This window comes from Ictalurus furcatus, chromosome 15, assembly GCF_023375685.1.
Source record: "Ictalurus furcatus strain D&B chromosome 15, Billie_1.0, whole genome shotgun sequence".
Taxonomy (NCBI): Eukaryota; Metazoa; Chordata; class Actinopteri; order Siluriformes; family Ictaluridae; genus Ictalurus; species Ictalurus furcatus.
In genome coordinates, this window is record NC_071269.1 from 10995818 (window position 1) to 11016838 (window position 21021).

The 21021-nt window shown below is 39.9% G+C and overlaps 1 protein-coding gene across 5 annotated transcripts in view; it reads right to left on the reverse strand.

The window, feature by feature from the left end:
- The window catches only part of foxp1a (forkhead box P1a), a 51721-nt gene that overhangs the window by 15181 nt on the left and 15519 nt on the right, over nucleotides 1-21021 (reverse strand). The window contains exons 3-7 of one of the 5 annotated variants that reach the window (XM_053643102.1): nucleotides 10505-10579; nucleotides 5929-6066; nucleotides 5677-5766; nucleotides 3237-3354; nucleotides 2805-2970 (exon numbers count right to left, since the gene is read on the reverse strand). In XM_053643102.1, the coding sequence (XP_053499077.1) occupies nucleotides 2805-2970; nucleotides 3237-3354; nucleotides 5677-5766; nucleotides 5929-6066; nucleotides 10505-10579 (587 nt within the window). Of the gene's footprint in view, nucleotides 1-2804; nucleotides 2971-3236; nucleotides 3358-5676; nucleotides 5767-5928; nucleotides 6067-9070; nucleotides 10429-10504; nucleotides 10580-21021 lie in introns of those variants that run through there. The other 4 variants (XM_053643103.1, XM_053643101.1, XM_053643104.1 and 1 more) reach the window with 4 other exon arrangements.

A 21021-nucleotide genomic window follows, 5' to 3' on the forward strand; every position in this document is an offset into this window, starting at 1 on the left:
CGTTAACCAACAAAATTAGAAAAGACAGTATGACACATTAATTTAGCCTACTTTGATCATATTTGAAAGAAAAGCGTGACTATTATTATTGTCATCATGATCACCTTCATAATCATTACTATTATCATTATAGATCATCATCAGGTACCATTTTTCATACATTTAATTATCATTGCTGCTAGATGACAGACAAACACAACACTGGTTCTTTTGCCAGTAAACCTGCATGGAAAATGAAAAGTGAAATCTCTCCCCAATATTGTGAGGGAACCTGTGTCAGGTTTACACTGAAGACAAAGTGCAAAGATTGGACTGATAAATACTTTTTTGATGTTTGTTGAAATAACATCTATATAAATGGTTTGCACATATATAGCGCTTTTTTTTTAACCTTTGTGTTCTACAAACCGCTTTACACTGTTTCTCATTCACCCATTCTCTCTCTCACACACACACACACGCACACCAATGGTAGCAGAGTTGCCATGCAAGGCGCTAGCCTTAATCTAAATTAAACATTTATTGTGGAACTACTTATCTCTTGGGGCAGAAATAGGCAATATTATAGCCAATGTTCATAATTTCTTTGTTTTATTTTTGTCCTTACTTTGTAAAGTGGTGTATGAAAGCAGCACAAGGTTGCATGTTATCACAAATAACATCACAGCTGTGATGATGTGCACCACTCGCCTTTGTCCTGTTTGTGCCTTAGATCAAATAACAGACACAATTCTATTTTCAATAACACACTTCCTGTCATGTTCAAGTGCTTAAATACAGTGAGGGAAAAAAGTATTTGATCCCCTGCTGATTTCGTACGTTTGCCCACTGACAAAGAAATGATCAGTCTATCATTTTAATGGTAGATTTATTTGAACAGTGAGAGACAGAATAACAACAAAAAAATCCAGAAAAACACATGTCAAAAATGTTATAAATTGATTTGCATTTTAATGAGGGAAATAAGTATTTGACCCCTCTGCAAAACATGACTTAGTACTTGGTGGCAAAACCCTTGTTGGCAATCACAGAGGTCAGACGTTTCTTGTAGTTGGCCACCAGGTTTGCACACATCTCAGGAGGGATTTTGTCCCACTCCTCTTTGCAGATCTTCTCCAAGTCATTAAGGTTTCGAGGCTGACGTTTGGCAACTCGAACCTTCAGCTCCCTCCACAGATTTTCTATGGGATTAAGGTCTGGAGACTGGCTAGGCCACTCCAGGACCTTAATGTGCTTCTTCTTGAGCCACTCCTTTGTTGCCTTGGCCGTGTGTTTTGGGTCATTGTCATGCTGGAATACCCATCCACTACCCATTTTCAATGCCCTGGCTGAGGGAAGGAGGTTCTCACCCAAGATTTGACGGTACATGGCCCCGTCCATCGTCCCTTTGATGCGGTGAAGTTGTCCTGTCCCCTTAGCAGAAAAACACCCCCAACGCATAATGTTTCCACCGCCATGTTTGACGGTGGGGATGGTGTTCTTGGGGTCATAGGCAGCATTCCTCCTCCTCCAAACACGGCGAGTTGAGTTGATGCCAAAGAGCTCCATTTTGGTCTCATCTGACCACAACACACTCACCCAGTTGTCCTCTGAATCATTCAGATGTTCATTGGCAAACTTCAGATGGGCATGTATATGTGCTTTCTTGAGCAGGGGGACCTTGCGGGCGCTGCAGGATTTCAGTCCTTCACGGCGTAGTGTGTTACCAATTGTTTTCTTGGTGACTATGGTCCCAGCTGCCTTGAGATCATTGACAAGATCCTCCCGTGTAGTTCTGGGCTGACTCCTCACTGTTCTCATGATCATTGCAATTCCACGAGGTGAGATCTTGCATGGAGCCCCAGGCCGAGGGAGATTGACAGTTCTTTTGTGTTTCTTCCATTTGCGAATAATCGCACCAACTGTTGTCACCTTCTCACCAAGCTGCTTGGCAATGGTCTTGTAGCCCATTCCAGACTTGTGTAGGTCTACAATCTTGTCCCTGACATCCTTGGAGAGCTCTTTGGTCTTGGCCATGCTGGAGAGTATGGAATCTGATTGATTGATTGCTTCTGTGGACAGGTGTCTTTTATACAGGTAACAAGCTGAGATTAGGAGCACTCCCTTTAAGAGTGTGCTCCTAATCTCAGCTCGTTACCGGTATAAAAGACACCTGGGAGCCAGAAATCTTTCTGATTGAGAGGGGGTCAAATACTTATTTCCCTCATTAAAATGCAAATCAATTTATAACATTTTTGACATGCGTTTTTCTGGATTTTTTTGTTGTTATTCTGTCTCTCACTGTTCAAATAAAGCTACCATTAAAATTATAGACTGATCATTTCTTTGTCAGTGGGCAAACGTACAAAATCAGCAGGGGATCAAATACTTCTTTCCCTCACTGTACATCTACAAACCAAAGTTTGGAACATATCAATAAATAGGTCCGCAGCAAACAGAAAAGCAAGTATGTGCATGTGTTTTGTACATCAGGCATCAATAGACCTGCAGGGTATAAATTATTATTCTAGACACATCTACAAAAACTATCGCGCCCTATTCGGAGACCTGCCAATAACCTGCTCAAGTGAGAATATGTCAGTCTGCAAGCTTGTTTTTCCTTCCTGCACCACAAAATACCTGAAATACCAAATAAACTGATTCAACTAAAGGTAATCAAAACATTTATGATTTTAGCCTTGAGGACAAAAATAAGGCTAACATTTAAAAAAAACACACACAAACACACATATATCAGTGGATAATTACTGTTTAAGATTTGTAGCCATGTATGAGACTAGGCATTGGGTTAGCAGTGGTCATACCTCTCTCTCCTGATTGGCCGGGGTGTGTGGTGTCCATTGGTACTGGGCTGCTGGTTAAGAACAGACGGTTTAGAAGAAGAAGGTGACTTGTCACCACTGCTCTTTTCCTCCGATCTAACCTCGGTCACATCTTTCCACAACTGCTGCAGCTCTGAAGGAATCAGACCTGTTTAACACATCGGACCATTTACCACCTAGCCTAACTATGATCTTACTTTTATAAGTTTAATCAAAATTTAATATCCAAGTTTCTCGTTTTGGTTAAGCAGTCTCTACATCCAATAGTAGATAAATGTATGTTAAAACTTCGATTGAGCTTAAAATATTTTCTTGTCTACGATATGAAATCTGTGAGGAAAGCTGCCCGTAATAGTTCAGGGTAGAAGATAAGCAATGAAAATGAATGGGGGAAGAAACTATGTTTGTTCTTACTCTGGGGCAGTGAGGTGAGTGCTGTGGCCGGGAGAGTCAGCAGTCCTTGCCTCTGCAAATGCTGCTGTTGAAGAGAGAGAAGCTGTTGCTGGACAGCCATCTGCTGGGCAAGCATCTGCTGCTGGAGAGAACATTCACACAGCACAGTGTTACTGCACCAGCAATTACCAAACAGGCTACACAACGAAGCACACTGAAGACTGTAGGTCAGGCTGATCAGACACTTAAGCTATGAACACGTACATTAAAATATTTGATCCTGTTTACACCCAGATAACATTTACAGTGCATGCGGAAAGTATTCACAGCGCTTCACTTTTTCCACATTTTGTTATGTTACAGCCTTATTCCAAAATGGACGAAATTAATTATTTTCCTCAAAATTCTACAAACAATATGACAATACATAATGACAACGTGAAAGAAGTTTGTTTGAAATCTTTGCAAATTTATTAAAAAATAAAAAACAAAAAAAGCACACGTACATAAGTATTCACAGCCTTTGCCATGACACTCAAAATTGAGTTCAGGTGCATCCTGTTTCCACTGAACATCCTTGAGATGTTTCTACAACTTGATTGGAGTCCACCTGTGGTAAATTCAGTTGATTGTACATGATTTGGAAAGGCACACACCTGTCTATATAAGGTCCCAAAGTTAACAGCGCATATCAGAGCACAAACCAAGCCATGAAGTCCAAGGAATTGTCTAGAGACCACCGAGATAGGACTGTATCGAGGCACAGATCTGGGGAAGGGTACAGAAACATTTCTGCAGCATTGAAGGTCCCAATGAGCACAGTGGCCTCCATCATCCGTAAATGGAAGAAGTTTGGAACCAGCAGGACTCTTCCTAGAGCTGGCCGCCTGGCCAAACTGAGCGATCGGGGAAGAAGGGCCTTAGTCAGGGAGGTGACCAAAAACCTGATGGTCACTCTGACAGAGCTCCAGTGTGTCTCTGTGGAGAGAGGAGAACCTTACAGAAGAACAACCATCTCTGCAGAACTCCATCAATCAGGCTGTATCGTAGAGTGGCCAGATGGAAGCCACTCCTCAGTAAAAGGCACATGACAGCCTGCCTGGAGTTTGCCAAAAGGCACCTGAAGGACTCTCAGACCATGATGAAACAAAGATTGAACTCTTGGGCCTGAATGGCAAGCGTCATGTCTGGAGAAAACCAGGCACCAGTCATCACCTGGCCAATACCATCCCTACAGTGAAGCATGGTGGTGGCAGCATCATGCTGTAGGGATGTTTTTCAGCGGCAGGAACTGGGAGACTAGTCAGGATCGAGGGAAAGATAAATGCAGCAATGTACAGAGACATCCTTGATGAAAACCTGCTCCAGAGAGCTCTGGACCTCAGACTGGGGCGAAGGTTCATCTTCCAACAGGACAACGACCCTAAGCACACAGCCAAGATAATGAAGGAGTGGCTACAGGACAACTCTGTGAATGTCCTTGAGCGGCCCAGCCAGAGCCCAGACTTGAACCCAATTGAACATCTCTGGAGAGATCTGAAAATGGCTGTGCACCGACACTCCCCCTCCAACCTGATGGAGCTTGAGAGGTCCTGCAAAGAAGAATGGGAGAAACTGCCCAGAAATAGGTGTGCCAAGCTTGTAGCATCATACTCAAAAAGACTTCAGGCTGTAATTGGTGCCAAAGGTGCTTCAACAAAGCATTGAGCAAAGGCTGTGAATACTTATGTACATGTGCTTTTTTTGTTTTTTATCTTTAATAAATTTGCAAAGATTTCAAACAAACTTCTTTCACGTTGTCATTATGGGGTATTGTTTGTAGAATTTTGAGGAAAATAATTAATTTAATCCATTTTGGAATAAGGCTGTAACATAACAAAATGTGGGAAAAGCGAAACACTGAATACTTTCCGGATGCACTATAAGCACATGCATTTACACTTTTAGTCAAATGCATCTCCAGTTATCCAGATTTATATGAGACTGCCAAATCACGCTTCATATACAAATCAGCTCATAACCACCAACTGCGTTGTTCCTTATTTCCAGCTGTTTTATGCAAAAGACGACTGCCACATCAAAGATCAATTTTGTGTACCGTTTTGTTCTCTTAAAGGCACAGACCTTGTCAGTCATGGACTATGTGGGTTATAAAACTTATCAGGAAGGAGTTTTGGTTGTCATTCGCAGAGACTGATGCATGTATATTTGAACAACGTCTGGCTAAAATGGGGCTGAGACCTGAAATGGTTTGATCGACTGGATTGAAATATGTTTGAGTTGAGTATTGTGTGTATTTACACCTGAATTTAAGTAAAAACTCCCTATCCTCATATAATCCTGATACTCATAATGCATAAAAAAAAAAAGTCACACACAAAACAGACATAATTAGAAAAAAATAATGCTACTTGGTACACTTAGCAATACAGTGTGAAATACAGAAATTTGTACTGCACACCTCTTTACTGGTTTTGCCAGTGTGCTGCTGCTGGAGGAGCTGCAGTCGGAGCTCGTCCTGCTGCTTCTTGTAGAACTCCTGGAGCTGTTGCTGCAAAACAGCAGAACACAATTTATCTTCTCATGTACTCACAACAGTACACAGAGGTATGTGGCAACAATCATTTAGTATATTTATAAACAAACTGCCAATTTATCTGATGGCAGAAAATGTGTTTGAACTGCTCATGATTTGACTGATGACGGTACGAACTTGCTGCAACATCAGAGCCTGTTGTTGCTGTAATAGCAGCTGGAGCTGTTGCGGGTTCAGGACTTGCTGCTGAAGGATCTGCTGCATCTGCTGAGGCGTGATCACCTGAGGGGTCATCATGGCCAGCGAAACAGGCACCTACACAACACATACATATGATACACACACCAGAGCGACAGAGAAGTGGCTTGCTTAATTAACGAAAGAGAATGTTTAAATAGTTTTTTTAAAGCATCTTCAACTTCTGCAAAAAAATTAAAAAAAAATAAAGTGCAATATTTCAGTAAAACTACTGATGAGACTTTTATGCCCACATATAATTAGTAAATATACCATTTACAAGGTAAACATGCATATATCATAGGAAACTTTGTTAGTATTTATGTGATAGCTATGACAAAAGATTGGTAAAATGTCAATTTATATTTTATTTTCCACATTCAGAATAATTGCACTTAGTGGCAATTTAGCAGTCAGTTCCACTTCCAAGTGTGTTTCAGACTTGTGTACCTCATTTGCTTTCCAAGATAAAGAATCTTCACACACACTTAATTTCTGGTCCCATAATCTGAATCTGTCAACTTTGGACTTTTTAAATTTGCTAATCTGTTAAGATTGCACTTGAAATTGTAATTAATGATTGATATATTGGACCATATATATGAATGATAATGTTCAGTGAATAGGTGAATTGCATGTGCCTATATAAAACAGTGAGGAAGAGTAGGATGAACGTGCTACTGTCCCTCACACCATATGAAAACACTGTGTTGGGAGTTATATGCTCTGGTCACAGCACAGCACATAATGGCTGGGATTTCAACCTAAAACCACATTCACGAATGGATACAAGTCAGTGTTTGTGCTGGATCAACCCATTAAGGTTCATATTAGTCGTAGACCTTCTCACAGATAAATACATACACTATATGGCCAAAAGTATGTGCACACCTGACTATCACACCCAAATGTGCTTGTAGAACATCCCATTCCAGATTTAGTCCACCTTTGATGTTAAAATAACCTCCACTCTTCATGGAAAGGCTTTCCACTAGATTTTGGAGTGTGGCTGTGGGGATTTGTGTTCATTCAGCCACAAGCGTATTAGCAAGGTCTGGGTGAGGAGGCCTGGGGTGCAGTCGGCGTTCCAGTTCATCCCAAACGTGTTCAGTGGGGTTGTGCAGGACACTTTTTCCACTCCAGTCTTGGCAAACCATATCTTCATGGAGCTCGGTTTTTGCACAGGCACACTGTCATGCTGGAACTTGTTTGGGCCCCTTACTTCGAGTGAAGGGAAACTGTAAAACTACAGCATACAAAGACATTCTATACAATTTCAGCTTGCCTTCAAATTTGTGGCAAGAGTTTGGGGAAGAACCACATATGGGGGTGATGGTCAAGTGTCCACATACTTTTGACCATAGTGTGAATGAATACTTTGTCACTCAATAATTTTGGCCACTCTTCAACGAAATATTCTTTCAGTTGCAAGATGTTTGAGGGTTTTCTTGCATGCACTGCCTGTTTCAAATCCCCCACAACATTTCAATGGGATTCAAATCCAGGCTTTGACTAGGCCATTCCATAACCCTCCATTTCTTCTCTTTGAGCCATTCCTTGGTGGATTTCCTAGTGTGCTTAGGATCATTATCCTGCTGAAAGGTCCACTTTCGGTTCAGCTTCAACTTTTGGACCGATGACCTCACATTATCTTCAAGAACTCTTTGATATGATGCAGAATTCATAGTCGAATTAATGAATGCAAGCTGTCCAAGTCCCTGAGACAGTGAAGCAACCCCAAACCATAACATTTCCACCACCGTGCTCCACAGTTGGTATGAGGTGCTTCTCCTGAAAAGCTGTCTTTGGTCTGCGCCAAACATGTCTGTTGTTGCTGTGGCCAACCAACTCTATCTTTGATTTGTCTGGTCTGTCCAGTGCACATTATTCCAAAAGGCCTGGTCTTTGCCTATATGCTCACTGGCAAACATAAATTTGTGCTTGTGCGTCACTGTCGTGTTTCCGTGCTACACAAGCTCGGCTTTGTAAAGTTTGCAGGTTACAATCTTCTTCATAGCTAATATAAAATGCCCCCATACCTTAGTGGGTCGCACACTTTTTTCTGATGTCACGTGACGATTACACCTCCGTCACTTTCACTTTGACTGAGTTCATGTTTGGCATAAAAGGTAACGCTGACAACTAGTAAACTGAATAAATTCTTTTTCATTGACTGGGTTAAGCTAGCGGTCACATTATGTACGTTTGACGTCATGTGCCATCGACTGGGAAACGGCTTATACTGCTGCTTCGTAAAAGTGTAAGTGTATAGTACGTCATTTGGGACACATCTTTGGCATCTACTCTCCAATGCGTGTTTTCAGAACAGAAGTAACAATGAGTAAACGTACCCCGTGCCATGTGCAGACAGACTAATCGACAATGAGATTCATTGACAACAATTTTCCTAATAGATTATTACCGAATTTTATCAATTAGCTGTTGCAGCTTTTATTTATTCCTACATTTTTTTTACATGCATTCAACCACTAACAGTAAAACAGCTATATAAGAAAACATAAGTACAGCAATACATCTGCTCAAAACTGTACCGTCTTCAAAACATCATTTTGTATGTATAATTTCACCCGAAGCAATTACTGCTTTTTAATCCAGACACACAATAACACACTAAACACTCAAACACAGCGTTTTTTGAAAACTGTTTACAATAAACAGAATAATTAAAATTATATTTATGGATCTGTATAAACAATACATCCACTGGGGTACACACCAACTGTGAAAACAAACCTAGAGATTGCATTTTAATTACGGCTCCACAACCCAAACAAACAAGGGGTTCCAGTAAAGCCGGCTGTGCTAGGCTGCAAGTAAACATACCGCTAGACTATTTCTCTGCAGCTGTGAGTGAAATATAATGGCTGACCTTCACACACACACTTTCCCACACTATCTGGGTGAGTGTATAGGTGTAATCTATCGTAAAGGTCCAACACTTGCTCAAGCTATTTTCAACATTAATAAATAGTGCCTGACGCCCTCAAACAAGTCCTCTGTAAAGACTACACACTTCACTGAAACAGAACACAGAAATGACAGCAACCCCTCAGCTGCCTACCTGAGCATGCTGACAATTAATGGCAATAATTCTGCTTTTACAGTCTCCCAAAACGTTGATGTGTGCTGTCTCTATGACGATAGACAAGTCCAAACAGTGTTTTGTTGTTGTTATTGTTCCTGCCAGTGTGTCAGAGAACAACTCCCTGTGAGCGAGCATGTCAACAAGCAAGCGCTTCTGAAAACACAGGCCCATAAATCAACAAACCTCAACGGTCCAAAATACTTTAAACATTTTGGGGTTGGGTTACCAAAAAGTAAAAAAAAAAAACAACAACAAAAAAAACCAAAAACAACCCATAATAATAATATTTTTTCGTTTCCATCTGGTTATGAAATGCATGCAGAGGCAAAAAACAGCGTTGTGTTAATTACAGTTGTTAAAGAGAGAGGTGATCAGGTTTCTGTGCAGCTACAAGTGAACAACCACAGAGAACAAGAAAACCTTTTAGCGATGCAGTGCTATTATTTACAATAGGATATCAACGCTCAGATATCACAGAACCCAAGTCATTTATTTAGCACATCACTCCCTCATAACACCACAAGAGAAAAAAAAAAATCAATGTTTCCCTGAAATACACAACTCAATTACAGTGCACAATCCATACTGGTGCAGTAATATGGTGTTTCTGCTCGGCAGATCATTCACCCTCAGACAGAAAATAAAGTTACTTCATACCAGCTCAACCTTAATCAAATGAACAATATCCCTCCATTTAGTTTACTGCCTTCTTGTAAATACATTATAAAATAGGAGTAATTCTGAAGGGAATTTATAATCCAGGAAACAATCGGACAAATACTTAGCTTCACAAGTGTACACATAAAAACAAATAACAACAAAACAAAAAAAACTACCCAGGAACAAGATCCCCATTAACTATAGCTCACAGACGACAAAGTCAACATCCCGCTCATATATAAACACCCCAGCACAACACAAACCTGGTTAATTCCATAGGCATTAAAGGCTGTGTGTCTGGCAGTATGTGTAGTTTCAGTTGTAGTGAGCGTGCTGGTGCGAGTATTCAGACAGAGTGGGACTCCCAATGGGCCGGCACATCCTGGCTGTATTTCCTTCCACCATTTACAGACTGCCAAACGTGTCCAATCATGTGCTTACAGCCCACCCTCTATGCTTAACCTAGTGACATGACCTAACCCTTTAATCCGGCTCTCATTTCAGTCCATTCATTCCAACTTGGAGTAATCAACAACCCTATAAATAACCAATATACGAAAATAGCAAAGCCAAAAAGAATACTTAAGAATTAAGACAGAAAAAGATCATTTTAGATGAAGCGCCACATTTTATTTGACAAATCTTACGCCAGGCTTAACTCTATCATTACGTTCTATATGAGGGATATAACCATCGTCATATTTATTCGTGTGGGTGTGTTGTAAGCAGTAAACAAGATTACAGTTCTACCTGGGTTTCTGGCTCCTTCTCCACACTCTTCTGGGACTTCTCCCCACTCTGCTGTTGTTGAGCAACTTGAAGTGCCTGAAGATGCGAAAAACAATAACAAAATCCTGATTGGCTTTGTGAAGTCTCCAAGGAGTATTGTCTTTGTTTTTCAGCACATGCAAGTGTACTGTCAACCCACTACTGTGTATAACAATTAACCCTTCATTATCTTTAGCACATTTAATAAATGACAAGTCACCTACATGCCAAAAACTAGTACTACAGGTTTGCCGTTGCTGCAGCACCAAGCAGCGAAATTACCGCGTGACAATCAACAAACACTATGCTTTCATAGAAAAGCCGTCTGCAGTTTCCACATGTAAAGAGTCACAAGATATCAGATTGACCAAAAGGACTGTGTAAAGAAACCAAACAATCACATCACAATATGAAATGACTGCAGCATTTTAATTCTTCAACTATTAGCGTTGGCAACATTTGAAAGCGTTATCAATTGGACTGCAATAATTACTGGAGAAAAAAACACTGACTAGATCAATAAAGAAAAATCTTCACCACGCATTTTATGAAGCCTTGCTTATGCAACTAACAACAACAACAAAAAAAAAAAGATTTCATAATGCAGGACCCTCTATCCTTGGGTAAAATGCAAAACACTGTTGAAGCCCTTAGAGGCAGCAGCACTGCTTGTGTTGTTTCAGGATTGTCAGTCAGTTCAATTACCACAAATAGAAACAAAGAAATCGTTTAGAATTTTTATTTTAATTAAACACAAGGCACATATAGACTGATTAAGCTGCTCGCTTGGAAGAAATCACATATTGTGACAGTTTGTCACTAGATAAAGTACCACTGTGGTGTAATGCAGTACAAGCCCAGCAGAGATGCCTTTCATATCAGTACATCAATGATGCACAAACATTTCAAAAGAAAGCACTTGTGTAACACTGCATCTTCAGCTTCTGCTTGGTAAGTGAAACTGACTAACCAGCTGACCTTAGCCTCCTATAAGGAAGTGGTTTGACATTTTTGCAAGGTTACTGTCAACAGAGTGAAATATTAGAGTGGCGATTTCATAATTTAATGTCTGTTACGCTTAGGCAGTTTAATTTGAGCTTCTTCAGACTAATGGTGAGGCAATGTCTTCATTTAGGCTACTGATTTAGTATAGTTTAGCTCACAGGTTCCTAACACCATGCACACTTGAGTGTTTCCTGCTCTAACACATCTGATTCAACTAATCAACCAAGTACAAGCTCTTCCTGAGATGAAGTGGGTAAATAGGATACACCAGGACCAGGGACAGGAACCTGCAGTTCATATAAAAGTAGTAGTTCATTATTAAAATAATCGCTGTTACAGTCCTAATCATCGTATGTGGTCTTAATCAATACGACACATCAAAGGCAAGTCTTTAGAAAAGTGCAGCTACTGCATGGCTTTTACTTGTTTTGAAGCATAAACTTGTACATCCCCAATTCCAAAAAAGTTGGGACACTGTAAAATGTAAATAAAAACAGAATGCAATGATTTGCAAATCTCATAAACCCATATGCTATTTCAAATAGAACATAGAAAACGTATCAAATGTTTAAACTGAGGAAATGTATCATTTTAAGAAAAAAAATAAGGTAATTTTGCATTGGATAGCCACAACACATCTAAAAAAAGTTTGGGACAGGGGTAATAAAAGACTGGAAAAGTAAGCGTTACAAAACAAACAGCTGGAGGAGCATTTAGTAACTAATTAGGTTAATTGGCAACAGGTCAGTAGCATGACTGCCTCTCTAAGATACTCTTTTTTTTTTTATACCAGAGTCACTCAGAAGTAAAGATGCGATGGAATCTGGATGGAAGCATATGTTCCTCTAAAAACTGTATATACCATTCAGCATTGATGCCTTTCCAGATGTGTAAGCTGCCCACTCCATAGGCACTAATGCACCCCCACACCATCAGAGATGCAGGCTTTTGAACTGAGCACTGTTAAAAAGGCGGATGGTCCCTCTTCTCTTTAGTCCTCTTTAGTTTAGAGGACGCAGCGTCCATGGTTCCCAAAAAGAATTTAAAATTTTGAGTCGTCTGACCACAGTACAGTTTTCCACTTTGCCTCGGTGCATTTTAAATGAGCTTTGGCCCAGAGAAGACGGCGGCGTTTCTGGATCATGTTCATATATGGCTTCTTCTCTGCATGATAGAGTTTTAACCAGCATTTGTGGATGGCACGGCAAACTGTGTTCACAGACAATGAGTTCTGGAGGTGTTTCTGAGCCCATGCACTGATTTCAATTACAGAATCATGCCTGTTTTTAAATGCAGTGCCCCCTGAGGTCCCGACGATCACGGGAATGTAATACTGATTTCCCCTTGTCCCTTGCACACAGATTTCTCCAGATTCTCTGAATCTTTTGACGATATTATGTACTGTAAACGATGAGATATTCATAGTCTTCGCAATTTTTTGTTGAATTGTTCCACAAATTGTAGACGCAGTTTTACGCACATTGGTGAACCTCTGTCCATCTTTACTATTGAAAAACTCTGCCCCTCCAAGATGCTCTTTTTATACCCAGTCATGTTACTGACCTGTTGTCAATTAACCTCCAGCTGTTTCTTTTTAGTAACACTTAATTTTCCAGCCTTTTGTTGCCCCGGTCCCAACTTTTTTGAGACGTGTTATGGCCATCAAATTCAAAATGACCTTATATGTTTTTTAAAATGGTACATTTATTCAGTTTAAACATTTTATATGTTTTCTATGTTCTATTGTGAATAACATATGGGTTCATGAGATTTGCCAATCATTGCATTCTGGTTTTATTTACATTTATTTACATTTCACACAGTGTCCCAACTTTTTTGGACTTGGGGTTGTACAAGTCCTGGTGTTCACAATGATGGTCATTTTACAGTTTTGCATTAGCATTTGCATGTGCTCATTTGGTTGACACTTTTATCCAAACGACTTACAATTGACACAGGACTGAGAAGATGAAGGTTAAGGGTCTTGCTCAAGGACCCAGCATTAGCAGCTCGGCAGTGCTCGGATTCAAACATACAAAAGTCTGCTTAGTAGCCCAACAAGCGACTCAGAAACAAAGAGATGTATTTGGTATCATCATAATTTCAAAGAGGGGCAATTTCTGATTTCTGACAAAAGATGGGTGCTCTCCTCAGTAACATGTAGCTGCAGCTTTGTTGTCATATTGAGCAAAACAAGCTCTATACCTTGATGCTCTTCTCTAAATGAAACCTGTCTACTTGACAAGTTTTATAAGCTAGATGTTGTTAAACCCTTCCTCAAAACAACATATATAAACCGCTCTCTAGTTACTATCTAATCATCTGACCTCCTCTCCAATCCAAGATCTTTGAAAAGGTTGTCACTTAACAGTTCTGTTCTTTTGAAACTAGAATAACAAGCATGCTCTCGATTTGGCTTCTGGGAGAATCAGAGTATACAATCAGCACTGGCTAAAGTGGCCCACCATCAAATGTTTGCCTCACATTGTTAATATGTTTCTATTTAAAGGTTTAAAAACAGTTTGTTTAGACAGATTTGTTCTTGCCTGGCTTAGACAGATCAGTTCCAGTTTGTTAGCATTAATGGAGATTCTCTGAGCATACAAAAGTGCAATATGATGTCCCACAAGGCCCTCTATTATTCTCTTTTTTTTATATCCAGCTGCTTGGTCGTGTAATTCTCACACATAATTTTGGCTTTTGCTCTTATGCTGATTACACAATTACATTCATTGGTTTGGCCAGACACAAAAGCACAGCTACACAAAAGGCATCTAAGCATGAATGAATTTTAAAAAACGTCCGTCTCCCAACTTTTCATCAAACAGAAATGCAAATGTCGGGAACCAAGTCTGGCTGCAGTAACGTTTCTGACATCACCTTGCAGCTTCAGGGCTACACTAAAACTACACAGTTAAAAGGTCTGTGACCATTATTTTTTATTATTACTATTAATATTATTAATTTCCTTCTCATGATAGGACATGAAGAGAGAGGAGAAAAGAGAGGAAAACAGAAAATGAACAGAAAAGTGCTAGCTGCTTTTGAGTATAGAAAAAAATAATAATTTCTACAAAAGTCATTGTAGTCAGTCCTTTAATTTCAAATTTCTAACAGAAAGCTTGAATTACTTTTACTAAGCAACTAGACCAATAGCATAATTATATTATATTTTGGTATGATTGTTTGAATAAGATCAAAAACAATAATGAATTACCTCAGTACATCACAAAGCTGTTTATTCCACTGAGCATTTGAATACAGCTTCATGTAACAGAGCAACGTTTTCAACAAGGCAACATTTGAGTGAAGTGCAACAACAAAAGGTTGAACGCTGTTAAAGGTTAGCTTTTCCAAGTAAACACTGGAGCATTACAAAGCATTATTTACACACATGAGCCCTTCAGCCAAAGCTTCAAAAACAAACGGAAAGTTTTTCCAAGTGAATATTTGAGCTGCACTGCAATAACAAAGTCATCTTTCTGGGAAATGATATGAATGTTGTTATGTGGCAGCTTTTCCTAGTGAATGTTTAAGGACAGCATAAATACAGTATACTGATGCAAAGTTAGCATCTAGGAGTAACAGCAGCGAATTAAACTGGGCCTAATTTTCAGTTCCTGCACTGTCTGCACTGAAGCTCAATTGGAGCTTCTCGATCACCTTGCTACAACAAAACCAAACCCAGGACTAGCCGTATCCTGGCCCTGTGTGCGTTCCCTTCACATAACATGGCTGAAAGTAGGAGGAGGTCTGAAGGTTTTTGCGTGGCACAAGTATTAAAGCAGTACACAACATTTAAACAAACCAATCTGAAATTAATCTAGGCATATATATGGTCAAACGCTAGACAAAGAAATATTAGCTCGAGTTATATAGTGATAAGAAAACATCACTGCAGTTAAATAAAAATGAACTTGAAACATCAAATCGCCCTTTAAAACTGCTTGCATATTTTATTTTGCTTGCCTTTTAAATCCACCAGAAAAGGACTTTTGAAAAGAGGAAGATTCTTTGGCAAGCGCTACACTAGCCTGCTAAATATTTTTGTGTCACTAGAGAAGCAATTGCAGCCAGAGACGTTACTGCACGTCTGTGCGACTGTGTTTGATCAATCGATGATCTGTACTGTTTTAAATTCCACCTGTATAGCTCACATGGTAGCTGGGGAAAAAACATAACCAAATTCAGCACAGGTACTCGAGTATGGCTTGCCTGCTGGTGGAAACAGCAACAATGTGGAGGATTGTGTGTAATTTGCGGAGCTGTGCGCAGACATCTGGCGGAATGCTGCTATTTGATTACTACTGAGCACATCAAAAAATCTTGTACCTCTCAAATGGCACTTTTCCAATGCACGGTGCAGCTCGACTCGACTAGGCTCGCCTTTTGGGGGCTTTCTGTGGATAGTACCTGGTACTGTTTTTAGTACCACCTTGGTCAAGGTTCCAAGCGAGCCGAGCTGATACTAAATGTGGGCAACGCACTGAGTAGGGATTTCTCCTTAACGAGTGGTTCTGTATTGTGCCTGAATAAATGTCATTTAATACATACTTTGCGTATAGTAATATTCTATTAATCGAAAATTATGTATCATTTATCTCAACTCTAACTTGGTCATATCAAGCACTACGTAGGGTCTAGAACACCATTGTTTCACATCCTTAATAGGGTCCGTGTTCAGTGAACAGGAAAGGCATTTGGAATACGGCTGACCGTGTATCTGTACAGTGTTTCTATAATACAATATTATTCCTGCGTGAAGGCGAGTGGAAGACGGCACCCACGTTGAGGCGGCACACACGTTGAAGCGGCACTAAACTGCAGTGGAAAAGCAAACTCCAAAAAGTAAAGCGAGCCGAGTCAAGCCATACCGTGCAGTGGAGTGGAAAAGTGACTTAAATCTCAGGGCATTTATGATCTTTTATGTGGCTGTGCATTAGACAGAAGGGTTTCTCTAACATGACACTATGGTACTGGTTATATGTTAAGGTATGGCCTTGGGAAGCTTAACAGAAAACATGGATTTGCTTTGGATTTGCTCACCAATCAGGATCAAGAACCATTGATTTTCAAGACTTTCTCTTCATAGAGAAATCAATGGTAGCACCTTGCTCAAACACACTATATGGGTAAAAGTTTTTGGACACCTAAGCATCACACCCATATCTGTTCTATTACCCCAAAACTGTTGTCACAAAGTTAGAAGCACACAATTGTTTAGGATGTCTTTACATGATGTAGCTTTATATTTTCCTTTCACTGGAACTAAGAGGCACAAAGCAAACTCCATTAAGACACGGTGTGCCAAGGTTGGAGTGGAACAACTTGAGTGACCTTCACAGAGCCCTGACTTCATCCCCACTGAACACCTCTGGGATGAACTGGAACGCCGACAGCACCTCAGGTCTCCTCACCCAACATCAGTATCTGACCTCTCTAATTCTCTTGTGGATGAATGAGCACAAATCCCCACAAACACGTACCAAAATCTTATAAGCCTTACCAGAAGATTGATGATTATTATAACAACAAGGGGGAACTGAAATTGGAATGGGATGTTTTGGTCATACTGGCAACCCCTTCCAGCATGTCCCCTGCCTAGGATAGGCTAAAGGCTCCTCACGACCTTGTGCAGGATAAGTGGTACAGAAAATGGAAACTATTGAAAGGGCAAGGCCAATTTATTTGTTTGTTTTTTTCTGTAGACTGAAGACACTGGGATTTGAGATCAAAAGATGAATATGAGAAGAGAGTTTAGAATTTCAGTTTTATATCCTGGTAGTTATATACAGATGTATTAAACAACATGGCACATTTTGCACCAGACCACCCAGTTTGTAGGCAAGCAAAAATACTGGAATGTGACTGGCAAGTGTTTCTTGTTACCCAGGTGTGTCCTGTTAGATTGAGTGTTTAAACAATAAATAGCTCTGAACATCTACACCTGTATTAGTTGTTAAAAAGGATAAGCCAACATGAAGATCAGAAAGCTGTCTATGGGAGAAAAGCAAGTCATTTTGAATCTGAGAAAAATGGGAAAATCAAATTAAAGGCATTGCTCAAACATTGCGCTTAGCCAATACAACAATTTGGAATGTCAGCGATTGAAATCAGTTGCATAAACTAATCTTGCATTTTATTCAAACAGAGTGTTCCAAAGTAAGTGATATGAAAGGCTTTCCTGGAAAACAACAAAAGCAAACGCTGTAGGAAGTATAGACCTGACAAACAAAAGTGTAATGCAACAGCAGGGCTGGACAATTCACTAGTCCAAATTTTAGCCTTAATTAAATATCTAATTGAGCTTTGAATCCGTACTCAACTATTACAACAGACTCCGTCTGAACCACAGCCAACTGGAGGGTGAGTAAAACACCCCATGCCTATTTATAGTACGCTTTAACCCACAGCTTCAGTGACCGCAATCACACCATAAAATAAGTAATTAATAGTTTATATCAGTCAAATACACCATTAAAGATATAAAGCAGAATTTAGCCATCAGTTAGTGGCTTTGAACAACATTTTAAAATGCCACTATTTTACTTCTCTCTTTATTTCTTCAGGACTTACTCGGCTGGGCTAACAGCGTTGTTGCCACATAAACAGCGCCACATTCCATCAAAGTAGAGACATTTTTCTGAATGCTAAAACTATGCAATTAACTCATCTTGCCAATTAAGGTACAAATGCATGCAAGACTCTACAAATTTAACAGACTAGAACCAGGCACAATTTATAGTGCTGATTACGGCTGTAAATGACATGTTAGCATATGACATGATGGTATCGACCCCATACCTAATTCTGTGTCACTCTTGGGACCCTTCTATCAAAGTGGTCTGCACATGCCACTAGGGATGCCACGATACCAAAAATCTAGTAGTCAGTACCGATACCACCAAAAGTACACGATACTCTATACCAAAGTCGATACCACGGTGTGGTATTAAAAAAATATTAATAATAATAATTAAAAACTCTCCTGGAGGACATCCTCCTCTGGCTGATACTGGCAAAAAGAAAGAGAGAGAGAGAGAGAGATTTTAGTTATCAAACACTGTCTGACCAGTGAGTGGAGGCTACAGTGGAGGTGCACCCCTAAACGCATGCACGCACACACACACACACACCTTATACTCTGAATTCAAGCATTAGTTTAAATTCACTGATATGGTGGCAGGCCAAAAAGATTTATTAAAAGCATGAACATGTGAATAATTATTAGTGACATTAGGCTAAATTTAGCTGACAGGACATGGGCTGGATGCAGATGCATGGTGGTCCATTCGGAGGTAGTTTATAACACTGCAATGCGTTAGTGTCGTTAACAAATAACTGGCTATCGCAAACATTACATAGAGCTTAACGTTAGCTGGTTTCATGGCAACAATGCCAACTACCTCAAACAAACATAATATAGGACCCGTCTTTCAGGTGCTTCGCCAAATTCCAGGTGTTTCCTCGCTTTGTTTGAAATGAACGATAGCATTGGTTGCACACCAGCTTCAGGGCATCAATTATATGTTTGTTGTCATCCGCCTCAAATACAAAGTATTTCCATATTTAACTCATACCACATTTCCTCTCAACGAGTTGGGGCGGAGCCAAACTTGTTAAGCTAAGCTAAACTTCTGTAGTTTTTCCCGTGTGCTTGTAGGCGTTGTTGTTCTTCTCCACCACTTGTGGCCGACTAAAACACTTGCGCGTATTTGCTGCCCCCTTCAGGTCCGGAAGAATTTCAACCTCAGTATCTTCATAACAATCGGTACCAACGCTTCTCCAGAAAAACAAGTACCGTCACGTTTTAAGAATGTTGGTACTGACTTGGTACCGACTTGGTACCGAAGTATCGGTTCTCGTGACATCCCTACATGCCACGGTACTCCACACATCGGCCAAGAAGCCATCTGGTTGACAACTGAATGATTTTTACTACGCATATTAGCCATGTTGCACGGATGACAATGTTTTCAGAATGAAAGAACACACAGGTATGTGTAAACGCTGACAAATCCAAGCAGTGTAATGCGGTCATAACTCGCCTGCCAACACAACACTTAGCCACCTGCATACCAGTCAGATGTGAATAATATCTTTAATGTGTAATCTGAGGAGAGAAAACCACAGCTCACAGGCCAAATGTTGGCCAACAACTTTCTGACTTTCTGTTGAGGGAGGAAACTCAATGCCCTACATTACAAAACTTTATTAAATAAAGATAGTGATAGTCATCCTCTCCCCAGAATTATCTTTTATACAGGACTAGACCTTTCACAAATCACAATTCACACATCTACATACAGGAAGTTTAACCACTGGGTGCTTGTCATTACTGTAAAACCGTGTATACACACACACACTCCAGTTTCTACCTGTATGGAGAGCACATAGCATATTTAATCATTTTCTAGTTATCATTTCCATTAGAATTATTTGGAACATATTCGATTTTACATCGTTTTTCCTCATTTTTCATTTCAGCTGAGACGTTTCAGTGGCATCCATAATATATTTAACTATTCTTAAAATGTTAATGATATACAGTCCCCGCAAATGTATTGGCATGGCAAGGCCAATTCTTTTTGTTTTGAAGACATTTAATGCTTATAATATATAATTAAATCTTCATAGAACATTTCCTGATATTTATATCTAAATGCGTTAAACACCTTGGAACATGGCACCGTTGGTTTGAACCCACCTATTTTTCAAGTGATCAGCAATATTGTGGCATGTGACTGACAGGTGTTTTGTTGGCCATGTGTACACTTTATAGCTCTGAATGTCTACTCTTGGTTTCAATTCAATTTTATTTGTATCGCGCTCTTAACAATTGACATGGTCACTAAAATAAAATTTCCAAATTTTACATTTGAGCCCTGGGTTTGAAGACTAGCTTTGTTGCTAAAAAGGATAAACCAACATGAAGACCAGAGAGCTGTCTATGGGAGCAAAGCAAGCCATTTTGAAATTGAGAAAAGAGGGGGAAATCAATCCTTCCATTGCACAAGCACTGGGCAAAACCAATACAACAATTTGGAATGTCCTGAAAAAGAAAGAAACCACTGATGTACTAACAATCAGACATGGAACAGACTGACCAAAAGAGCTGCAAAGAAAAACCCAAAGACAACAGTCAGTGACATCACCAACAACCTCCAAAGGGCAGGAGTGAAGGCATCACAATCCACCGTTCAAGGAAGACCATCGAGAGCAGAAATATAGAGACAAACAACTCATCAGCAGTAAGAACTGGAAGGCCAGGTACAGGAAAATGAATATGGCACCAAGAGGAATGCATATGTCAACTTATTACTTTATGATTAAGTCACAAGTTAGGATCAAACACAACTTTGACGTTCCACCAATACCCACGTGGGCAGGGTCCTGAAAATGTAATAAGTACATACTGTGTACTGTAAGAATTTAAATATTGAAAAATGACTACTCCATGACAGACACAGTAAAAAACCTTCACAGCAATACCA